Source organism: Prunus mume, linkage group LG1, assembly GCF_029339155.1.
Source record: "Prunus mume cultivar Tortuosa linkage group LG1, ASM2933915v1, whole genome shotgun sequence".
In the NCBI taxonomy this organism is placed as follows: Eukaryota; Viridiplantae; Streptophyta; class Magnoliopsida; order Rosales; family Rosaceae; genus Prunus; species Prunus mume.
Genome location: NC_142698.1, coordinates 28673402 through 28693409, shown reverse-complemented (window position 1 = coordinate 28693409; position 20008 = coordinate 28673402). Strand labels below are relative to the sequence as shown.

General features: G+C 37.6%; 2 protein-coding genes and 2 pseudogenes across 3 annotated transcripts in view; all 4 read right to left on the bottom strand.

Moving 5' to 3' along the window:
- LOC103327340 (putative RNA 3'-terminal phosphate cyclase-like protein) overlaps nucleotides 1-2910 on the bottom strand; it is an 88934-nt pseudogene extending 86024 nt beyond the window's left edge. The window contains exons 1-7 of the transcript XR_016125494.1: nucleotides 2578-2910; nucleotides 2315-2464; nucleotides 1707-1885; nucleotides 1454-1629; nucleotides 1128-1314; nucleotides 582-601; nucleotides 72-296 (exon numbers count right to left, since the gene is read on the bottom strand). The product of XR_016125494.1 is annotated as a putative RNA 3'-terminal phosphate cyclase-like protein (transcript). The remainder of the gene's footprint in view (nucleotides 1-71; nucleotides 297-581; nucleotides 602-1127; nucleotides 1315-1453; nucleotides 1630-1706; nucleotides 1886-2314; nucleotides 2465-2577) is intronic.
- Nucleotides 2911-5423: 2513 nt separating this feature from the next.
- Nucleotides 5424-5972, bottom strand: LOC148921525 (protein NUCLEAR FUSION DEFECTIVE 4-like). Its single transcript, XM_089049076.1, has one exon. The coding sequence runs from the start codon at nucleotides 5970-5972 to the stop codon at nucleotides 5424-5426; it is 549 nt and encodes a 182-aa protein (XP_088905202.1).
- Nucleotides 5973-6280: 308 nt separating this feature from the next.
- LOC103327329 (protein NUCLEAR FUSION DEFECTIVE 4-like) lies at nucleotides 6281-8207 on the bottom strand (annotated as a pseudogene).
- A 3712-nt stretch (nucleotides 8208-11919) lies between these two features.
- LOC103326070 (protein NUCLEAR FUSION DEFECTIVE 4) lies at nucleotides 11920-14077 on the bottom strand. The gene has a single exon (XM_008228279.3). The coding sequence runs from the start codon at nucleotides 13861-13863 to the stop codon at nucleotides 12130-12132; it is 1734 nt and encodes a 577-aa protein (XP_008226501.2). The 5' UTR covers nucleotides 13864-14077; the 3' UTR covers nucleotides 11920-12129.
- Nucleotides 14078-20008: the final 5931 nt, after the last annotated feature.

The window sequence follows — 20008 nt, the reverse complement described above, 5'->3', positions numbered from 1 at the left end:
TGCACAGGAGGGCTTTTGACAATACTTTAGCATAATGAAACATACTGCTTGATATATAGAAAATCATATACCTTGTATTATGACTATCACGAAATCTTTCTAGATAGGTTCCTCAAACCACAGCCCACACACTTGAGAAGAACAGTACTTGTGGATGTGCACGGCATAATGACAAATTTAACTCCGAGAAAATCATTGATGTTTCTGAGTGTATCTATCCCATAAGGAGAGAGCTTTCTGACCTGAACTTTTGAAACATCTTGGGGATATAATGCACAAAGAAGAAAAAACAAACCCTACAAACCCAAATGGCAGCAAACTCACTATCAGAACACAAACATAAATCATAAAAAGGGAGGAGGCGACCCATATTCAAATAATATATTTCTACTCTAACATTTCATTTTTATAGCAATCATAATTCATTTCTTATTGAAAGTGCGGTGTGCCAAGTTGCCCTGCATGGAATAAACAATAAAAGACAATTCATATTTTAGTGGTTATAAACAATAAAAGACAATTCATATTTTAGTGGTTATGTTTGATTGTTACTATGGAAAAAATTTGGCTGGTATCCTCACAGCAGCATCTCTTCTATGTCCTCATTTGACAGATTCAGAAGACTTTGACTAGGATTTCAAAATCATTTTCATTTGGATATTTCTTTCTCAAGGTTCTTGTTATCTTGTTGCATCCGTTTGGCTGGAGTAATAAGTGTCAATTTTAATATTTTCAATCCAATAATTTTTTACATAGATAGCAAGAGGAAAGGCATAGACCATGAACAATGATCATAAATGAGTTTAGGTTATCAATAACTCCTTATTGTTGTTCTCTTCATCTGATCAAATGGGAGTGATTACTGAAATAGCAAAAGTATATATAGCACATGCCTTAATAAAATCATAAAGGAATTTCAAGGGTCTTCCTCAGACTAAAATTTTGCCAAATCTTCCATCTAGGACAACTTTTCCCTTCATTTCATCCATTTCCAGAAATCATTTTCCTGTTTTAGTGCACACTTCCTTAATTTTTGTCTTATGGTGTGAAGTTCTAAAATCAATAAAAATGAGAAAGTACGAGAATTAAGTCGGTAGGGAAGGAGCACAATACATAAAATAACTAACCTGGTGTCTCCCCAAGCAGAACAGAAGCAATTTTCAAACCAACATCCTTTGGAGGCACCAGCTCTTTCTTCTCATAGTCAACTTCAGATATGTGTTCCCCTCGTGCATGAGAAATATAGTTGTATCAGCAGAGATATAGCAGCCAGAGGTTGTTTCCGCAACTATTGACATTCCATAACCATGTGACCTGCCATAAAGTCATTGTTGTCTATATGAGTGGAAGTGTACTTAAATAGCATAAACCTAAATAAAAAAAACACATTCACAATTCCATCAAATATATCCTGACATTAGAGAAATTAATAATATCTGGATTGAAAACATACTCTTCAGCTTGTGGGCCAGCTCTATGGTCAGTAAATATGTGAACATCTGGAAGGAAGGGGTGAAAGACTCCTCGAGCTGCATGTACCATTGTATTTTCAAACTGCACGGACACTCTCGTTGAGAATGTAACACCTCTAATCCTCTTAACCAACCCCTCATCAGTCCATGTTACTCCCTGTAGAGCAAAACATATAAAACAAAACCCAACAAAAATGAAGAAAAAAAGACTACCCATAAGTCTCAAAAACTCACAGACAGACTTTGAACAACTGGGATTGCCCCAACGACTTCACCACCGCCTTTAGGAGCGGATCCACGACTCTTTATTTCCAGCTCCAATCCTTCTGAGGGAACTCCAAAGCGTTTTAAAGTGGGAAAGGTAGTAGACCGGAAGGTATCAATAGATGGGTCCTTGGAATCATTTGTAAATCCTGAAAGAACAAAATGCAAATGACTTACAGTGGCAGCATCTTTGTAAATCTCAAATCGACATGCACAGATGCAATATGGTCTGGTGACCCATAATCAATAGGGTTAGGCCTTTTTATTCTATTTTATTTATAACTGGTACTTTGATAGTTAGATTAAATCTATGCTAGAACTAGATAGTTGGGTTTGTAAAATTGTAAGTGTTCAATAAATTAGTTGGCTAGAACCGATTGTTAAAATCCCATCTACAATGTAAAATTGTAAGTGTTCAAACAAACTGATTGCTAAAAATACAAACAAACTGAATTCTTAATATTACCAAAACTATATCATTACCAAGTGCCGAAGTTTAGAACTAGTTACAAATATGCAGTTTTCATAGCAATGATGAAGCAACAAGGTTCAGAATTAGCAGTGAAAAAAGTGGCTACCTTTAACCGTAATGGTAATGGGTTTCTTGGCAAAGAGGCCAAGCAAAATCAAGGGCTCCAAGAAATACCCAATAGACCGCTCAAAACCACAGTCGAGTTCCAGTTTCAACCGACCCATCACTATCCCTGGCTTGAACTTAAATCCAGTGCCTACCCAAACACACTGAACAAAAATAGCACTCAGAACTATACGTACATATATATATATATATATATATAATGTATGAAAAAAAAATTAGTGTTTGGGGAGGGCTATTGGGTACCAGTGTCGTTGATTTCGAAAGAACAGCCATGGCAGACCAAAGCGAGCAACTTGACGAGGGATACCTCGTACTTGCGGAGACCAGGCCATGTCTCGTTGGTTCGTATGTCGGGAATTTGAATGGGCGTGAAGGTGAGTGTAGACAACACAAGCTGTTGTCTTAGGTTTTGACTTCCAGATAGCTTCTTGTACCTCGTTTTCTCCATTTTGCTTCTTCTCTGCTCTCTGCTCTCTGCAGTCCTCTTTTAAGCTGTTGTCTGGAAACAAAATTAGAAGCAGAGCAATTGCTGCTCTGGTATATTTTGATAAGCAGTTTTCGTTTGAAATGTATATTTGTACCCGCAAATTCACTCAACATACCCACAAAACTTTGTTTAAAATTTGTAAAGCCGAATTTATATAGGTTACTTTTGCAAGGGAAATGGAGTTCAAAAGCTCTATATTCTAATTAGATGGCCAAGTCTAGTAGTGTGGTGTGCTTGTAACTAAGCACGACGTTAAAGTGATTGGTTGTTTGAGCTAAAGCTTTGTCAAGTGAGATATAGTGCCACAAAGCACGCCCCTATTCTCGGGTTAGTAAGACCCCCCCAACCGAAATGGGTGGGTAGCAAATGCAAAACTCAATTGTTCAATTGTGGTCGTTATGTACCAAACAGAAAACAGACTGCCAAAAAAAATTTAATTAATTTTCAGGAACATTTGGTGTTTTTTTTTTGGGGCAAATATATTTAGTTTTTTTTATAGAAACGCAGGGAGGAATCAAACCTATGACATTGACTGCATTATATTTGGTTTTTCTCCTAGTATATTTGATTTTTTATTATTATTATTATTTTAACGTTGCTAAATCTGAAAGTCTTTTCTTAACACTAGCCCCTTGGCACACACGTGAGGGTGCCAATTATTTTTTAACTTAAGAATTAAGAAAGAGAATCCAACAAAAAAAAATGAAAAGAAAGAAATAAGATCATGTTTGTCATTAATTTTTGGTATTTTGAATTTTTTTCATTCTCCGCCTTTTACATTTGTGAGAAATGGAATTCATTCATAGAATCAAAGTAGCGTACATAGAACGACACGAAACAGTGGCCTCGTTAAAACCTTTCTGAGGGATAAACCTTAGGGTAGGAAAGAGTACCACACATGTCATAGACTAACAAGAGAGTCTGAAATAGCCACACATAACCAATGCTAGAGCAAGATAAAATAAAACAGCAAACTAACACATAGACCTTCAACGCAAAGACCTCCAACGAGAACACTACAACACAATCCAACTGTCAAAAGAGTCTTGCTATGAAATCATAATCTTTTGTACAGCCACAAGACAGTGAGAACATTAGACAGAGAACACAATACACCAGGATGAAAGAAAACAGCCACTAAGCACACCATCTCCAGCCACCTCTAATAACAATTGGCGATGAGAGCAGAGAAATCTACAAGGAGCAACACAAAGAAGAGACTAACCACAAACAGACCAAGAAAGAAAACAAATAAATAAAAAAGCCCCCAAGCACGCTATATCATCTCAATACTGACAAAGAAACTTCCTATGAAAACATAGTACTTAAGACAGGCAGAGAATCAAAAATCAGTTAAGGGGAGAATGAAGAAAACACCAAGCAACAATAACAAAATTGGCCTAGCCACTTCTGAACACGGGGATCAAGCATAAGAGCATTCGCCAGATGTCAAGCCCACGAATGCTCAAGAACACATTAAGGAAGGCGTCCAGGAGACTCTACTGAGTCAGTCTCCATTGGTTTGTCAAGAAGGACACTAACGTCACCCAAATTCGCAGTTTCCATTGCAGAGTAACCAGCTAAACCCCGTAAAGATGGGTAAAAGGATGGTACTCAACAACACTAGTTGCCAAAAACCTGGCCCAACACCGTGAAAATGAGGACCAAAGCTATAGACCCTAGGTGAAGAGCCACCCATGCCAAATCTCTAGAAAGCGGTCATCTTCTCTTGAAGATAAGGCTTGAGGTCGCAAATCAGACGACGGAGGAGGTGTGAGAAAGCCACCTCCACCGTGACCGCCGACCACAACAAAGCAGCTTGCACTATGATTGTTGTTGACTTGGAAACTGTCGACACAATAGTATGAGCAGACCCATGAAACCACCATCCAAAGGCAACCACTAGAGACGGCGACGCACCGAGGAGAAAGAGAACGATAAAACCAATGCCCAAGATTTGAAAGAGACAACAGTGAGGCAAGCACCCCAAAGTCGAAGAGAGGAGTGACGACAACGACTCGACATGGAAAACAAACAACAACGACTCGACGTGGAAGAAAAGTGACTCGAAGCTGTCAAGTCGAGGAGGATGACAAGGGCAACTGAACATGGATGAAAACGAATGTGGTTAGGACAAGGAAGGGATGACGACTGAACATGAAAAGCCTAAACCCTAATATTTTACGCATGACTCTTCTCGAGTAGCGAGAGAGCGACTCGTAGGGAAATTTTAAAAAAAAATTTGTTAAATTTAATTTCCGCTTTTTGCTTTATTTATATAGATTAAACTTATTACAAGTAATTCTTGAACAACAATTGAAAAAAATAAAAAACTAAATACTGCTTAAAATAAGGAGAATCTAACGAAACAATATAGGGAGTGCCCTTGAGATGCTGTTGGAGTTTAAGTTTCTGGAATCAACAGAAACCTATGCAGCCTCTCTATGCTTCTTATATATATCACCTTTGTAGAACTTTCTTGTCCTCATCACCAAAATCAGAGAAACAAGAGTACCAAAGAATGTGACAGCAGCTAAAATGGAGAAAGACAGCCTATAGCATTGACCCCCAAGGCAAGTCAGCTCCTTCACTGATGACCTAGTCAGTACTTGAGGCCAAACAACTCAGAAATGATTGTGAAAAGCAATGTCAATTGAGCACCAAAAGAAACTCCAATGATCACTGATGCCACATACACTGAACCAGGGAATGGGAAGGCAGTGGAGAGGTAGGCAAGAGATGAAAGAACAAGCATAAAGGTCATCATGAGTGTTCTTGGAACCTTCCACTTTACCATTAGGTCAGAGACAAACCCAGAAAAGCCCCTCCCAAAGTAGTTCCAAATGCTCATGACCAAGGACACAAATGTGCTTATTGTTTTGGTTGGATATCCCAGAGACTCACCAATTTGACCCAAATTGTCTACTTCTGTCAAACTTGACCCAAGTCCACAAAATGTTGCAATGAACAATATCATCATGTCCATGCTCAGGAGTGCTTGTAGAATTGTATAGTCTTCTCCACTTTCTGGTTTATTGCAAATGTCACCAAAACAAGTTGTGCTCTTTGTGTTCTGTACTTGCAAATCTGAATCATCCTTTACAAACAAAGAGAAGAAGTGTGGACTGTTGACTAGTAGGGGGATGCACATACATATAGGAAGGAATGATGACTACTGTCTAAGCTTGCTGAATTGGCTATCTTCAACTGTCTAAGATTGGCAGTTAACCTTAGAATTTATAATTTATTTTAAGAGTTATTCTTATTAGTTTAATTGGTAACGATATCGATTATTATGAACCACACACTAATAATGACAATATATTGATTGTTTAATCCAATGATTACCGTGAACTCAAATAGGTGAAATCATGATTTTAGACCTCCATATTAAATTTTTGGTATTTTAAATTTTTTACATTCTCCGCTTTTTGTTATATATATATATAAAAACTTATTATATGCAATTCTTGAACAACAATTGAAAAAAAAAAACTAAACTTAAAATTAGGAGAATCTAACGAAACAATATAGGGAGTGCCCTTAAGATGCTGTTGGAGTTTAAGTTTTTGGAATCAACAGAAACCTATGCAGCCTCTCTATACTTCTTATATATATCACCTTTGTAGAACTTTCTGGTCCTCATCACCAAAACCAGAGAAACAAGAGCACCAAAGAATGCGACAGCAGCTAAAATGGAGAAAGACAGCCTATAGCATTGACCCCCAAGGCAAGTCAGCTCCTTCACTGATGACCTAGTCAACCCTTTCTCTGCTAGCTGTTTCAATGCCTCTCTGTCATAGAGCATCCCAGTAACCTTTACATTCAGAATATAAGATCCCAAGTGGGCTTGCTAGTTGTCCACAATTAAACAATGTGGCATAGTACTTTAGGCCAAACAGCTCAGAAATGATTGTGAAAAGCAATGTCAATTGAGCACCAAAAGAAACTCCAATGATCACTGATGCCACATAGACTGAACCAGGGAATGGGAAGGCAATGGAGAGGTAGGCAAGAGATGAAAGAACAAGCATAAAGGTCATCATGAGTGTTCTTGGAACCTTCCACTTTACCATTAGTGTTTCAGAGACAAACCCAGAAAAGACCCTCCCAAAGTAGTTCCAAATGCTCACCAAGGACACAAATGTTTTTATTGTTTTGGTTGGATATCCCAGAGACTCACCAATTTGACCCAAGTTGTCTACTGCTGTCAAACTTGACCCAAGTCCACAAAATGTTGCGATGAACAATATCATCATGTCCATGCTCAGGAGTGCTTGTAGAATTGTATAGTCTTCTCCTCTTTCTGGTTTATTGCAAATGTCACCAAAACAAGTTGTGCTCTTTGTGTTCTGTACTTGCAAATCTAAATCATCCTTTATTTCTTGAATTTCTTGTGGCTTCTCAATGGACACCTCAGTTGGAGGATCAACTGGTTTTTTCTTGAGGTTCCAGAGGACTAGCTCTTCTCTAATTGCAATGGCAAGAGGGAGAAAGAGGAACAGACAAACGACAGCAGAAGTTCCGGCATAGGCAGCTTGGGAGAAAGCAACCTGTTTTTGAATGAGATTCATAGCCAGGATGAACAATGCAAGGGAGACTGAGATATAGAGGAAGTGATAAAAGACTCTCAGATCATTTTGTTGCTTAACAGCTTTCATTGGTCTAATGGTGTAAACAAAAACAACTGATAGTGCAGCAGGCAGCCATCCAATTAGAAGAATCAAAGATTTTGAGTCATTTGGGTAAATTGCCAAGTAAATTTGGGTAAAAATAGCTCCACTGAGCCCAGTAAAACCCTTTAACAGACCAAGCATAACACCTCTACTCTCTGGGAAATTCTTGACACAAGTGACAAGAGCTCCTGTATTTGCAAAATTCTGAGAATTGGCTCCAAGGCATATGTAAAGACACATCTGCCAAACTTTAGGCTTCAATTTTCTCAGTCACAGAAAGCCAAATCATGAAGTACCCTGCAAAATTCATAGCAGAACCTACAAGGAGCACAAACCAAGCTGGAGTTACCTCACCAATTAGGCCTGAGAGCACACCAACATTTGCACCAAGATCTTTGAAGAAGCCTAACAAGTTGAGGGTGGTTTGGTCATATCCAAGAGTGGACTTGATGTCTTTTGAATACACACCAAAGAGATAAGTTGCACCAGCTCCAGCCATGATGAGAAAAGAGGCAAAAACTGTGAACCATCTTCCCTTAATCACCTGCACTGCAAATGGACACAATCCACAACTGCTTCTGCTGCTGCTGCTGCTATTGATAGAACTGCTCATTTTGGCTAGAAAGATTCAACTTTTGCTTGAAAGATTTAACCTTTTATACGTTTGGCAGAGACCTAAGAAAAGAAAAGTTACAGATGGTATTGGATTGACTGGGAGATCAGTTATTGGAAAAGATTTTGAACAAGTCACAGAATTTATATATAGTAAGCCGATTAGGTAGCGCAAAAGTGAGCGAGTTAATTTTGTGTGAGCCGATGTTTAAGGTTCATACTTCTCATATTAGTCCAATGAAACTGTCTTACAATGCAACTCAAACTCATTTGATTACCGTGGTTCTGTTTTTAAAATCATATCCATTATTACCAAACAGACCCGATTTTGTTCTCTTTTGTTCAATTTTTTCTGTTGTTAATACAAGTCAAATGGGATTTTTGTTACGTCATGCACTTGTTTTCAAATTGTTCTTCTTTAGCTTGTTGAGTAAAAACTTACCTCAATTTTGCATTATGGTTATATTTGGTTTCCTCTTTTTTGGTTGATTATACTTGTGTTATGGTTACAACAGTTATATCATAATTTTTTTGTTTCTTATACTTTTAATTTCTGGGCAGTAGATGCATTTGGCACAACCATATCATAAATAATGTGAAACTTTATATGGTAACACAATCCTCACGCTTTAGTTTTTCGATCTGACAAAATACTATTACGCGGTATTACTAATTCATTCATGTTATACTAAATGTGTTCCATATCATAAATCACAATGTTATAACCACACACAATTTCTCCTTTTCTACTCATATTAACAACTGAACCTCATCAACCGCAATGATCCTAACCACTCATATACCAACTGTACTGCAAGGTTATATATGATATTTTGTTCTTATTCTTTTTGGGTTTTATGTGGGCCAAAATTCCTGATATTTTGTATGACATTTGTTCAAGTTAGTTCATAACATCTAAAATTGGCATATCTAGTAGGGTCAAAATCAAAGTTGCTAATACTTGAAGCTTTATCTGGAATTGAAGAAATTCACTGGAAAATATGGGACAAAGTGTAGACCTTATTTTGCTACAAGAAGGTAAACTTGGAGTACCAGCAAAGAAGAGAGAGATGCAAGATCGATAAGACAACGGTAATCATTTTCCACCACATCAGTTTAAGATAAGAATCCCCCAAAATCTCGATATATAATGCTTGCAATCCAATTATGACAAAGTTCATGATGCTCTTACCTTTGCAATTCTCCAAATCCACGTTGAAAAGGCAATACCCACCAGTTGATGCTACATGAATTTTCTTCTTTTTAAGTTGGTAAAAATTAAATTAAACAGCCTTTTAGACAATAACATATTCTTTTTTAAAATTCAAAAGAGAAAATCAAAAAGGAAGATAAGAAAACCCCACAAAAGAAATTACAGTAATTGTGTTTATAGTAGTCAATTTTCCTTTTTATTTTTATTCTCAAATCGAACCTTTAACCTATCATAATCCTAACTCATTACCTTACTCTGTCTCAATGTAGGCTGCAAGCCCAAACTTAGACCATAACTTAGACCATTAAACTTCGCTTAGGGCTAAACAACTTTCCCCAAGCCGAGAGCATTTACCATTAAATTAGAATCTCAAGCAAGTCCTAATAACCCGATCAAAGCCAATTCTAAGAACTGCTTACACCATTGAGGCAACCTAAGCATTAGGACCCAAAATTATCAAATTATAAGAGAAAAACATTATTCCATATGGATTGGTAGGCCTCAATGATTGCTGCCAATTCTCAAACCATGAAAACTGCACATTTGCCTTTCCCCGGGGGTAGAAAGAAGGACCTGGCTATTTCCATAATGTACAAAAAGCATTAAGGATTTTCCTCCAGAAACACGACACAGAATACACATCGGATGTGATGGTTTTCAACAGACCGTTGTATAAAGGTGTAAAAGCCTATTGAGTTTTTGACCGTTGCTTCTTAAAAAGCCCACACGACACTTTTGCTTTCCTCTTCAAAACCCCGAATGCAGGGGTCTCCGGACCTCATAAAGCGACTTCCATAAACCCTGGCTCTGAAAGAAGCCCTTCTCTGGAGCCTGATTTCTTTTTAATTTTATGAACCTTTGTGATTTCTGATTGGTCTGTCTGCGTTCTTGATGTGTTCCTTCCTGTCTTTTGTTCTTTGTAGGTTTTGTTTGGGTTTCTAACTTCCTAGGAAATATTGGAATTTTGAGCGGTCTGCGTCTGATTCAATGAGAATTTTGACATGGGTTTGGTTTATTTTGTTCATGGATTTTGCTTGGATGATCAATTGCTGTCTTATGAAATAATCTGATATGGGCCTGATTTGAGCCTGAACTTTAGATTTTAGATCGTCATCTTTCTTATCTCTGACATTGGTCTGCATAATTATGCACATATATTGAGATGCTTGTGATTTCCATGCTAGTTCATACCCGGGTTTTCATGTTTCTTTATGGATTTTGGTTGCTTTCATGAACTTATAATGATCTTTAATTTGGGTTTTAAACTTTGGCCTAGCTGTTTAGTAGGCCAAAGTTTTGTTTTTTCTTTCTTCTTTTTTATCTTGGTCTGGTTAATATTGAGGCAAGAATCATAGCTTTTCACATGAAGAAAAGTAACTAAGTATTATGTGATGAAAAGTTCTCTTTTGTTTTTGCTTATTAATTCCCTTTCGAAAAAATCTCAGTGATGTTTGTTACTGTGCTTGAGGTTCTTCTTGGGGATGCTGGACCTGGGAAGTCTAGTCTAGTGTCAGGCTTTGTACAAGGACAATTCATTCAATTTCAGGTTGATCTATTGTTGAATTTCATAGGATTTCTATGAACTTTCAAAGGAAGCATTAAGGCTTTGTTCCAGCAATGGAGGCTCTTAATGCCATGGCCTCCCTCGGATTTTGGGGGCAATTACATAAAAACCCAAGTCACCTTAAGGAAAGATCTCAACCTTCCTAGGAAACTTGAGATGGGATGAATGCCCAAAACACCTGGATGTTGCAAAGAACATGCTTGATGAGAGGCAACCTCCCTCCCAGCATATATCAGAGCATTCTGTTTTCCCAAGATATAATGTGAACTCCAGTTCTATCAATAAGAGGGGAGCAACCTCTTAAACTAAAGAGATTCCTGCCAAATTACATGAATAAAAATGTAATATGGCCCCAAATCTTTCATTTCTGGGTCAGATTCTGCTGCAATCAAGTGCAGGAAAGGATCAAAGTTTCCAAGAGTAATTCTTATAGGACTTAAAAGGTTCATTTTTATACCCTACCCTTGGTCATGCATTCCCCCACTAATCATTTACAAATGCAGTTGAAGAATCTATGTAGTACTAGCTTAGCATCCACCTTTTGCCACTCGTCTCTTTGAGTTAAGATCCTTGTATTTTCAGTATTGATATTATGGTTCTCTGTACAGCAAATATAAGGAGAGGATCCTATTGATCTCGGTTGCATGTTCATTTTCAATAGTGACACTTCAATGCCTAATCCATTTCCATTGTTGAGAGGTGTTTTAGCTATTTTTGCATAAGATTCGATTTGGACCGCCACTTGGAACTGTTTTTCCACTCGCAGTAGGTCTGACGAAAAATTCTGGTGAACAATATATATGGGAAGAGTCCCCAGTCATCAGATCACCAACTTCCTTGGCCTTCTCTTCCTGCTTAATAGTTAGTCAGATGGCAAGGTTTGTTGTAATACATGGTGTTGTATATAGTCCGTGAATTAAATTTCTTTAACAACAATAGTAACTACGGATGAACCATAAATCATAGCCAAACCTCATGACAGACAAAATTGAGCATCTGTAAAGGAAGAAGCAAAAAAGGGAAAAGCCACATGAATCCAAAAACATTGGGCCATTGACTTACAATAATTTGTCACAGGTTTTTCTGTTGACCTGGAAAGGTTCCAGAAGTTTTTAGTGCAGTTCATTTGTGAACTAACTGATAGAAGAATCTCTGATCCCACAATTCTGAGTTCATAATAGATCAAACTCCAGATCTTTACATTTGATATGTAGTCTTTCCATTAAATTAAATTAAATTAAATCTATGCATCTTCTGCTTCCTCTGTGAACTTCTTGTATATATCACCTTTGTAGAACTCCCGGGTCCTGATCACCAAAACCAGTGAAACAAGAGCACCAAAGAATGTGATTGAAGCTAAAATTGTGAAAGCCAACCTATAGCATTGGCTCCCAAGGCAAATCAGCTCCTTCACCGAAGACCTAGCCATCCCTTTCTTTGCTAGCTCTTTCAATGCCTCTCTGTCATAGAGCATTCCAGTGACCTTCACATTCAGTATATAGGAGCCAAGGGGACTTGCTAGTTGTCCACAATTGAACAATGTAGAATAGTACTTGAGGCCAAAGATTTCAGAAATGATCGCAAAAAGCAACGGGAGTTGGGCACCAAAAGAAAACCCAATGATCACGGATGCCACATAAACTGAACCAGGGGCTGGAAAGGCAATGAGGAGATGGCCAACACATGATAGAAGAAGAACAAGGGTCATCATGAGGGGTCTGGGGACTTTCCACTTTACCAATAGGCTTTCAGAGACAAACCCAGAAAAGACTCTCCCAAAGTAGTTCCATATACTAACTAATGACACAAAAGAGCTTATTGTTTTGGTTGGATATCCCAGAGACTCACCAATTTGCCCCAAATTGTCTACTGCTGTCAAACTTGACCCGAGTCCGCATAGCGTCGCGATGAACAAAATGAGCATGTCAATACTTAGTAATGCTTGTAAAATGGTGTAGTCTTCTCCTCTTTCTGGCTTGTTGAATATGTCAGCAAAACAAGATATCTTTGTGTCCTGTTTTTGCTCTTTTGAGGAATTTGATGGCAATGCATCTTCTTTCGCTTCAATTGTCTGTGGTACTTTCTCAATGGTCAACTCAGTTGGAGGATCACCAGGTTGTTTCTTGAGGTTCCAGAGAAGCAGCTCCTCTCTAATGGCAATGCCAAGAGGGACAAAGAGGAACACACAAACCACTGTGACACTTCCAGCATAGGCAGCTTGGGAGAAAGAAACTTGCTTTTGAACTACAATCATAGCCATGAGGAAAAGTGCAAGGGCAATTGAGACATAGAGGAAATGGTAAAAGACTCTGAGCTCATTGGGTTGCCTAACAAGCTTCATGGGTCTAATGGTGTACACAAAAACTACTGATAGAGCAGCAGGAAGCCAAGCAATGAGAAGAATCATGGATTTTGAATTGTTTCCATAGACAGCCAAGTAAATTTGAGTAAATATGGCTCCACTAAGCCCAGTAAAACCTTTTAACAGACCAAGCATAACACCTCTGCTAGCTGGGAAATTCTTGACACAAGTGACAAGAGCTCCTGTGTTTGCAAAGTTTTGAGAGTTGGCCCCAATGCAAATGTAAAGGCACATGTGCCAAACTTTTGGCTTGGGAATTTTGGCAGTCACAGCCAGCCAAATCATGAAGTAGCCTGCAAAATTCATGGCTGAGCCAATTAGGAGCACAAACCAGGTTGGGGTGACTTCACCAATAAGGCCTGAGAGGACACCAACATTTGCACCAAGGTCTTTGAAGAACCCTAACAAGTTGAGGGTTGTTTGGTCATAGCCAAGAGAGGACTTGATCTGCTTGGAGTAGACACCAAAGAGGTAAGTAGCACCAGCTCCAGCCATGATGAGAAAGGAGGCAAACACAGAGAACCATCTTCCTCGAACCACATGGACTGCAAATGGAAGCAGTTCACTGTTTTTTCTGCTGCCATTACTGGCTTTGGAACTGCTCATTTTGGCCATGGCTGGTTGTAGTGCTCTTTCTTTGATCAGGCTTGAGTTCAAAGGGAATTAAGTGGGAGTGGCTAGAGATCTGAGAGAAGAAAAACTGAGGACGGGTTTGGATTGGTTTTGATTCAGATTTTGGAAGAGATTCATGTTGGATTTAATGAGTAGGAGAAAAATACAAGTGCCGCTAAAGGCCAAGGGGATCAAGTGGGTGAGTTCAATGGAAGTGTCTTCTTTTAAACAACTTTAAATGCCGTGATTAGTGTGAACCAGTTGGCCTTAAGTATTTGGGTTGACTGCTGCATTGACTTGTAGTCTGAAAAACCAGGTAGGACGTGAGTAGGACCCACTTTTGCAACTCTTTCCGCTATCACGGATCATAAATCTTCATTTAGACGCTCGGATGAGCGCACTTTTCATTTTCGAGTCGTCAGTACAAGCTTTCTTAGAGCATTTACAGTAGGAATGTGTATTTTTTGAGATGTAAAACTACTTTTATATTTTATTCACACCTCTAATGAATGTAAATACATTTTTTGCTTCAATAGAAAATGATGTAAATCTAAGATGTATAATTTTTCCTATCTTTTCTCGGGTGGGTCCCGCCTACAAAAGATGTAAAAATATATGTAAATGTACATTTTATTTTACATTTCCATGATGGTGATGTATATTTATATCCCTTTATATCTTCCCATTAGAGACGATTCCAGTGACAAGGGATGTATATTTAACATACATCCTCATATACATCATGTCATTGTGGATACTCTTACAAAATTGTCACTTTTAAATCATGTATACATGCCACCCTTTCTTTTCTTGCTTATGGTTAAAGTGCCTCCTTATATCCATTTCTTTTTTCTTTTCTTTTTTAGCACAAGTGGTAGTCAAAACGACAAGATGAGGATTTCTCACACACACAAACTTAGTGGCAGTTCCAGATTCGAAAGCCGACTGGGCAAAACTTATATACTAAACTCAATAGTATGAGTGAATTTCATTAATAAATATAAAAATATACACATAATGAGGAGTACGTAATGAGTCTTACCCTCAAATGCATCTATATCTACAAATACAAAAACTAATTTCTGAAATCTCTGAAACAATTGTCCTTGTGCGAGACAAAAACAAAAAAAATTACAGGCGGGCTTGGGGTTTGTGTGAGACAAAAAAATAATTATTATTATAGGTAATATTTTTTTCACAGAAAGAGAGAAGGAAAAGGAAGAAAAGAGAGAGAGAGAGAGAGAGAGAGAGAGAGAGAAAAGGAAGAAAAAAGAAAGAGACAGAGAAGATAGAAAGAAAAGAATGAAAAGAGAGAGAGAGAGAGGAGAGATGAGAGAAGGAAAAGAAAGAAAAAAAGAGGCTACCAGCCAATTTTCACTGATAGTTGACATAAGCAAAGGTTAAGGATGGCGTCGTGGAGGGTGGTTGGGGCCCAAAGGATATCATAGTAAGCAATCCAATTATGACAAAATTGATATATTTGTAGGCTTGTAGCTTTATCATCAAATCCATGTTTAAGGGCCACATTTCATGCATATGCCTTTTCCCACCACCATAAAAGTCTTTCATTTCTGGGTATAGGAATCTTCTGCAAATAATGAGTGCCCAATGTGATCAAGTTTCCAACCCAACCTTGAGGAACTTGAAATGTAGTATGTAACATTTTACCACTCTGTCTCTTTAGATTTGAATCTTTTACTTATATTTTTTATGTTGATATTGTGTTTATTGATGAAACTATTCGCGATTTTACGTCTCCATATAATTATTATTTTTTCATTGAAAACCTTAACTATAAACTCTAAAATAGGTGTGTTCAATACAAGTGCTGCATCAATTTTCTCTCGCGCTGAGGTTGATGCGGATACACTTCAATTAATCCACCAATTCATGCCATTGTCTAGTTGACTTGGAAAAAATATCTCCACTTGAGGGATTTTGAGGATAATTGGCATTACAACACAAGGCCTGGAACATGCTCAAAAAGTTTTTATGACACTGATGAGGGTTCATATGCCATTCACAACCATGGTCCATTGGTAGGACACCTTGCGCATTAGTTCATGCAACCATGCTCCATCTAAGAAAAATAGATTTTGAATTTTTTGAAGTTGGGAGGTGTCCGGTTCCATAATACATTATTTCGAAAGGGAACAACCAGATGAATAAGACTCTATATAGTGCGTGTTTAGTGTTTTGAAGTCATTTGCAATGTTAAAACTGTGTTTTATATTTTTTAGAGAATTTAGACTTCAAAACACAATTTTAACATTGCAAATAACCTCAAAACACTAAACACGCACTATATATAAACAACTTTTGAATGTCATAATCATTATCATTTAGTTATCAATAAAACTTTGAGAATTTTCTCAACTCTACCGTTTCTAGGGTTTGATGTTGTTTCTTTTCGCCGTGTTTTCTTACATTAGGTCACAAGACCATCAAATCATAGCCAATTCTCGTGACAGACAAAAGAAGAGAAAACCATGAAAAATTGAATCATATCAGGAGTGTTGTGTATTTTTATAACATATCTTACGAATAATTTGTCACGGGTTTTTATCCTTCACCAGCAAAAGGTGTAGGTGCATGCCCTCTTGGTGCACTTCCCTTATTAACTCACTGATAGAGGATTCTCTATTTCTCATATCTCCATATTTGTAAGTAAAAATTGAGATAGAAGTCACTCACATTTAGCTTCATCAGCCTACTTTTATCGGTGGGATGGAATGCGATATTTTAAATTACTCTAATGTTATCGAAAGGGAAATTAAATTCGGATATAAAGAAATGAGTCATTATCTTAATCAACTGACCTAAGTCTCTTATTATATCCGTTTGCTGGATAAGTGTAAAGACTCAGAGATCGAGGCCCACCATTACCAGTGCCATTATTCCTCCACTTCCAAATCCTCATCTCTCGTGCAAAACGTGAGAAGCGAACCTGAGCATAGCATGATTCAACCTATATTACAAATTGGGGCACTACCACTTAAGTTGTATCATGTTATCTATGGGATGGGATTGGGTGTCTGAATATATAATTGTTGGGTGTTGTAGAATAACTCTTTTTGTTTTTGGTACTGTGTGGGCTAGAGGCCCAAAAAGCCAAACAACCAGGCCAGATAACCCTCAACCTACCAAAGCCTTTTATTTTTTCTTCTAGCCACGTATTCCAATTGTTTATTTTGGTTAGGCCCAGTTGAATTCAGGTCCGACCTAGTTGATTTTTACAAGTTTCTTTCGATCAGCATGCTGTCAGAAGGGATTACAAGTTCAAGAGAGATTTGACAGAAATTGACAGGTGTTCTGGAATTGCTTGGAACTGGAAATTACATGGACAAAATTAACCAATTTAAAATTACTGGAAATTAGGTTTTTTTTTCTAAACCTAATCTTTTTAGTATTATAATAATTTTATCTTCAGTTGTTTTTAGATGTTTTTTAGTATATTAATAATTTTTCTTGTTTTTATACATTTTCTTTGTGAGTTTGTCTCATTATTAATATATATATATGTGTGTGTTTAGATTATATCCTTCAATAAAATAAAATAAAGGATAACCTAAACCTACAAGATGGACCACATTGCATAACAACATGTACTGGTGTAGTGGAGTCTCTTGTACACTCTAGGCATTTGGTCCTCCTCAGCTTCCCAAACTTGCTACACTAAACCATGGAAACACCTTCTTGGACACCACTCTCTAACTCAACAACAGTACACACTATTTTCCATGCCCTAGCTCCCATCTCATCTCAACACAATGTTACACCTTTAGTGATTAAAAAAATTCCACTATTCTAAGGACATAACATTACTTTTACTAGTTTGCTCCCTCGCTCTCACACAAAAATTAAATAAATAATTCAGCACATGCTCGCTCTCCCTCTCTCATGCAGACAGACAAACCCCACAAAATTTATACATAGGCAGAGCATGTGCTTCTACAGCTCACACATTGTATATAAGTGATAGGGCCAATGAGCCCAAAGCAATTTCAGAGATGTTCCAATTCAAATTCCTGATTGGCGGCCCTCCATTTCCCTTGTCTGCATGGCTTCCAGCGTCTGGCTCAGCCCCAACATAACCCTAATTTATAAACGAAAATACTTACCTCCTTCTGAAAGTAACAACTCCTATTTTTCTATCAATTATTATTTGATAAGTATGCAGAGATTTTTTTTATTTTTATATCTTGATAATATATTTTTATATATTTGTCAAACTATGATTCGCAAGAAGTATGAATAACTTTATCTAAAGAAGGAATGAAGCAGTGTCTATTTATAAATGGGACCTATATTTTGAGGATTTAATTGTTAAATACTCATGTGACGAAGGAATATAATCCCATATAAACAGGGCAAATGAGCCTTTGTTTTTCTTGCTTCCCAATTAAACAATATATGAATGGTCTCTGTCGTTGTTCCTCATATGACCTATATATTGAAGTGCTGGCCCTAAAACATATGATTGGATTCTGTTTATATCAGAATCAGCGATCAATAAGAACTAAACACGTGGACAACGCGCGTCATCGGCAAGGAAGCTTTCAGCACCCGTACATGCCGATCGCAGAATAAAAACACAAATACCCACTGGGCACATGGCATATCCACAGTGAATATTCACAGTCTCACATCGAAATTCTACACAATTTGCACACCTCCCAAGATTTATAAAAGGAGCACAATTCCCCAAAACGGAGGTAATCAAAACTTACGGCATATAGTATATTGATCTGTCAGTCTAAGTTTACTAAATCCATACTTAGGATCTTACCAAACGTTTGTTATCTTGTAAATCACGCGCTCTACCGAGGCCTAAAGCATACCGAATGCCCAACATCACTAAATTAAGCGAAAAAGAGCCCGAACCACTTTTTCGCATGAAGAATTCAAACACAAAATAAGGACTCCTTCCTTCCCGCTTTGTATTATGGGGCACATAGGTCCTGCCGCCGCAGGTACCTTAGCATGTGGCTTTGCCTTTGGTGGTCCATGTTCCTTAATTAGCCTATGCTTTTTTCTAGGGAAAAATAATTGAATGGGTCACCATGCTTTGTGGGTCTTATTTCCGGGAACAGTTCACTAATGTTAGACCAAAGAAAAGATATTTGAGTGCGACCGTAACATCACAAATTATCATATAAATGGAAGACAAGTTTATATTTTAGGATATAGTATGAGTGGACTGTTAACCTATATAATGGTGACATTAATTAATTTTTTACTATAGAAAAGGAGTCTAATCAAAGTATTTCACTCCAATTATTGATTAACCAAGGACAACTTATACTTGCCAGTGGGTGTTTACCTCAGTGGTTGCAGTCTTCAATTGCAAACCCCATAACACCAGTTTGAATTCCAGTGTGTGTGAGCCTTTCGCCGTTCCCCTTAGATTAGGTACTCGATGTATCTAAAAAAAGGGACAATTTATACCCTTTTTTTTTCTTTGTTGGCCAATACTAGATTGGGGAAATGTTCAAGTTTTCAAAGGTTCCCAAGAGACTTTCTAACCACAACCTACGTCGAGTGTATTGTTTACTACTCACGAGAGACAATTAACATCACATAAATTGGGATAGCCTAATAAAAACCACAATCCCTGTGTCTTTATCCTGACTTTGATTCACAATATAATGGCATTTTCTGATGTAGCTCTCCTAAACCAATGTACTATTAGCACTCTCACTCCAATAATGGAATGTTGCCGTTTACGTCAGGGCAGACAATGAAGGTGACAATTTTTGAGATGCTTGGGACAACCAAGGAATATCTGGAATTTTTTTTTTCTTCTGGCTCTTGAGTTCAATTATTGTTAGTACGTTCAATCTATCGTGCTGATGATAGTCTTAGTATTTTTCTTCCTAGAGGCAAGATGAACCTTTCAAACCATTTTTTGTTTGTTCTTATATTTCCCCTCTTTGAGGCATTTTATCAAGCAGTTTGTCATGAATGTGTTGCTAGAGTATTTCAATGAGTGCCATGAATGTTGAGTTGAGAGTTGAGAGGGCTTCATTGGCTCATATGCATCCGCATGGTTGTTTCCACAAATGACTTTGTGGAAAAATAATAATTTAGGCGCTTATTTTTACTCATCGGCACTTGAAACTAAATATTTTATAATAATTATGTACTC

What these genes read in the sequence shown, in the direction of transcription:
- LOC103326070 (XM_008228279.3), bottom strand. Translation starts at nt 13,863, where the DNA reads ATGGCCAAAATGAGCAGTTCCAAAGCCAGTAATGGCAGCAGAAAAAAC.
- LOC148921525 (XM_089049076.1), bottom strand. Translation starts at nt 5,972, where the DNA reads ATGTGCATCCCCCTACTAGTCAACAGTCCACACTTCTTCTCTTTGTTT.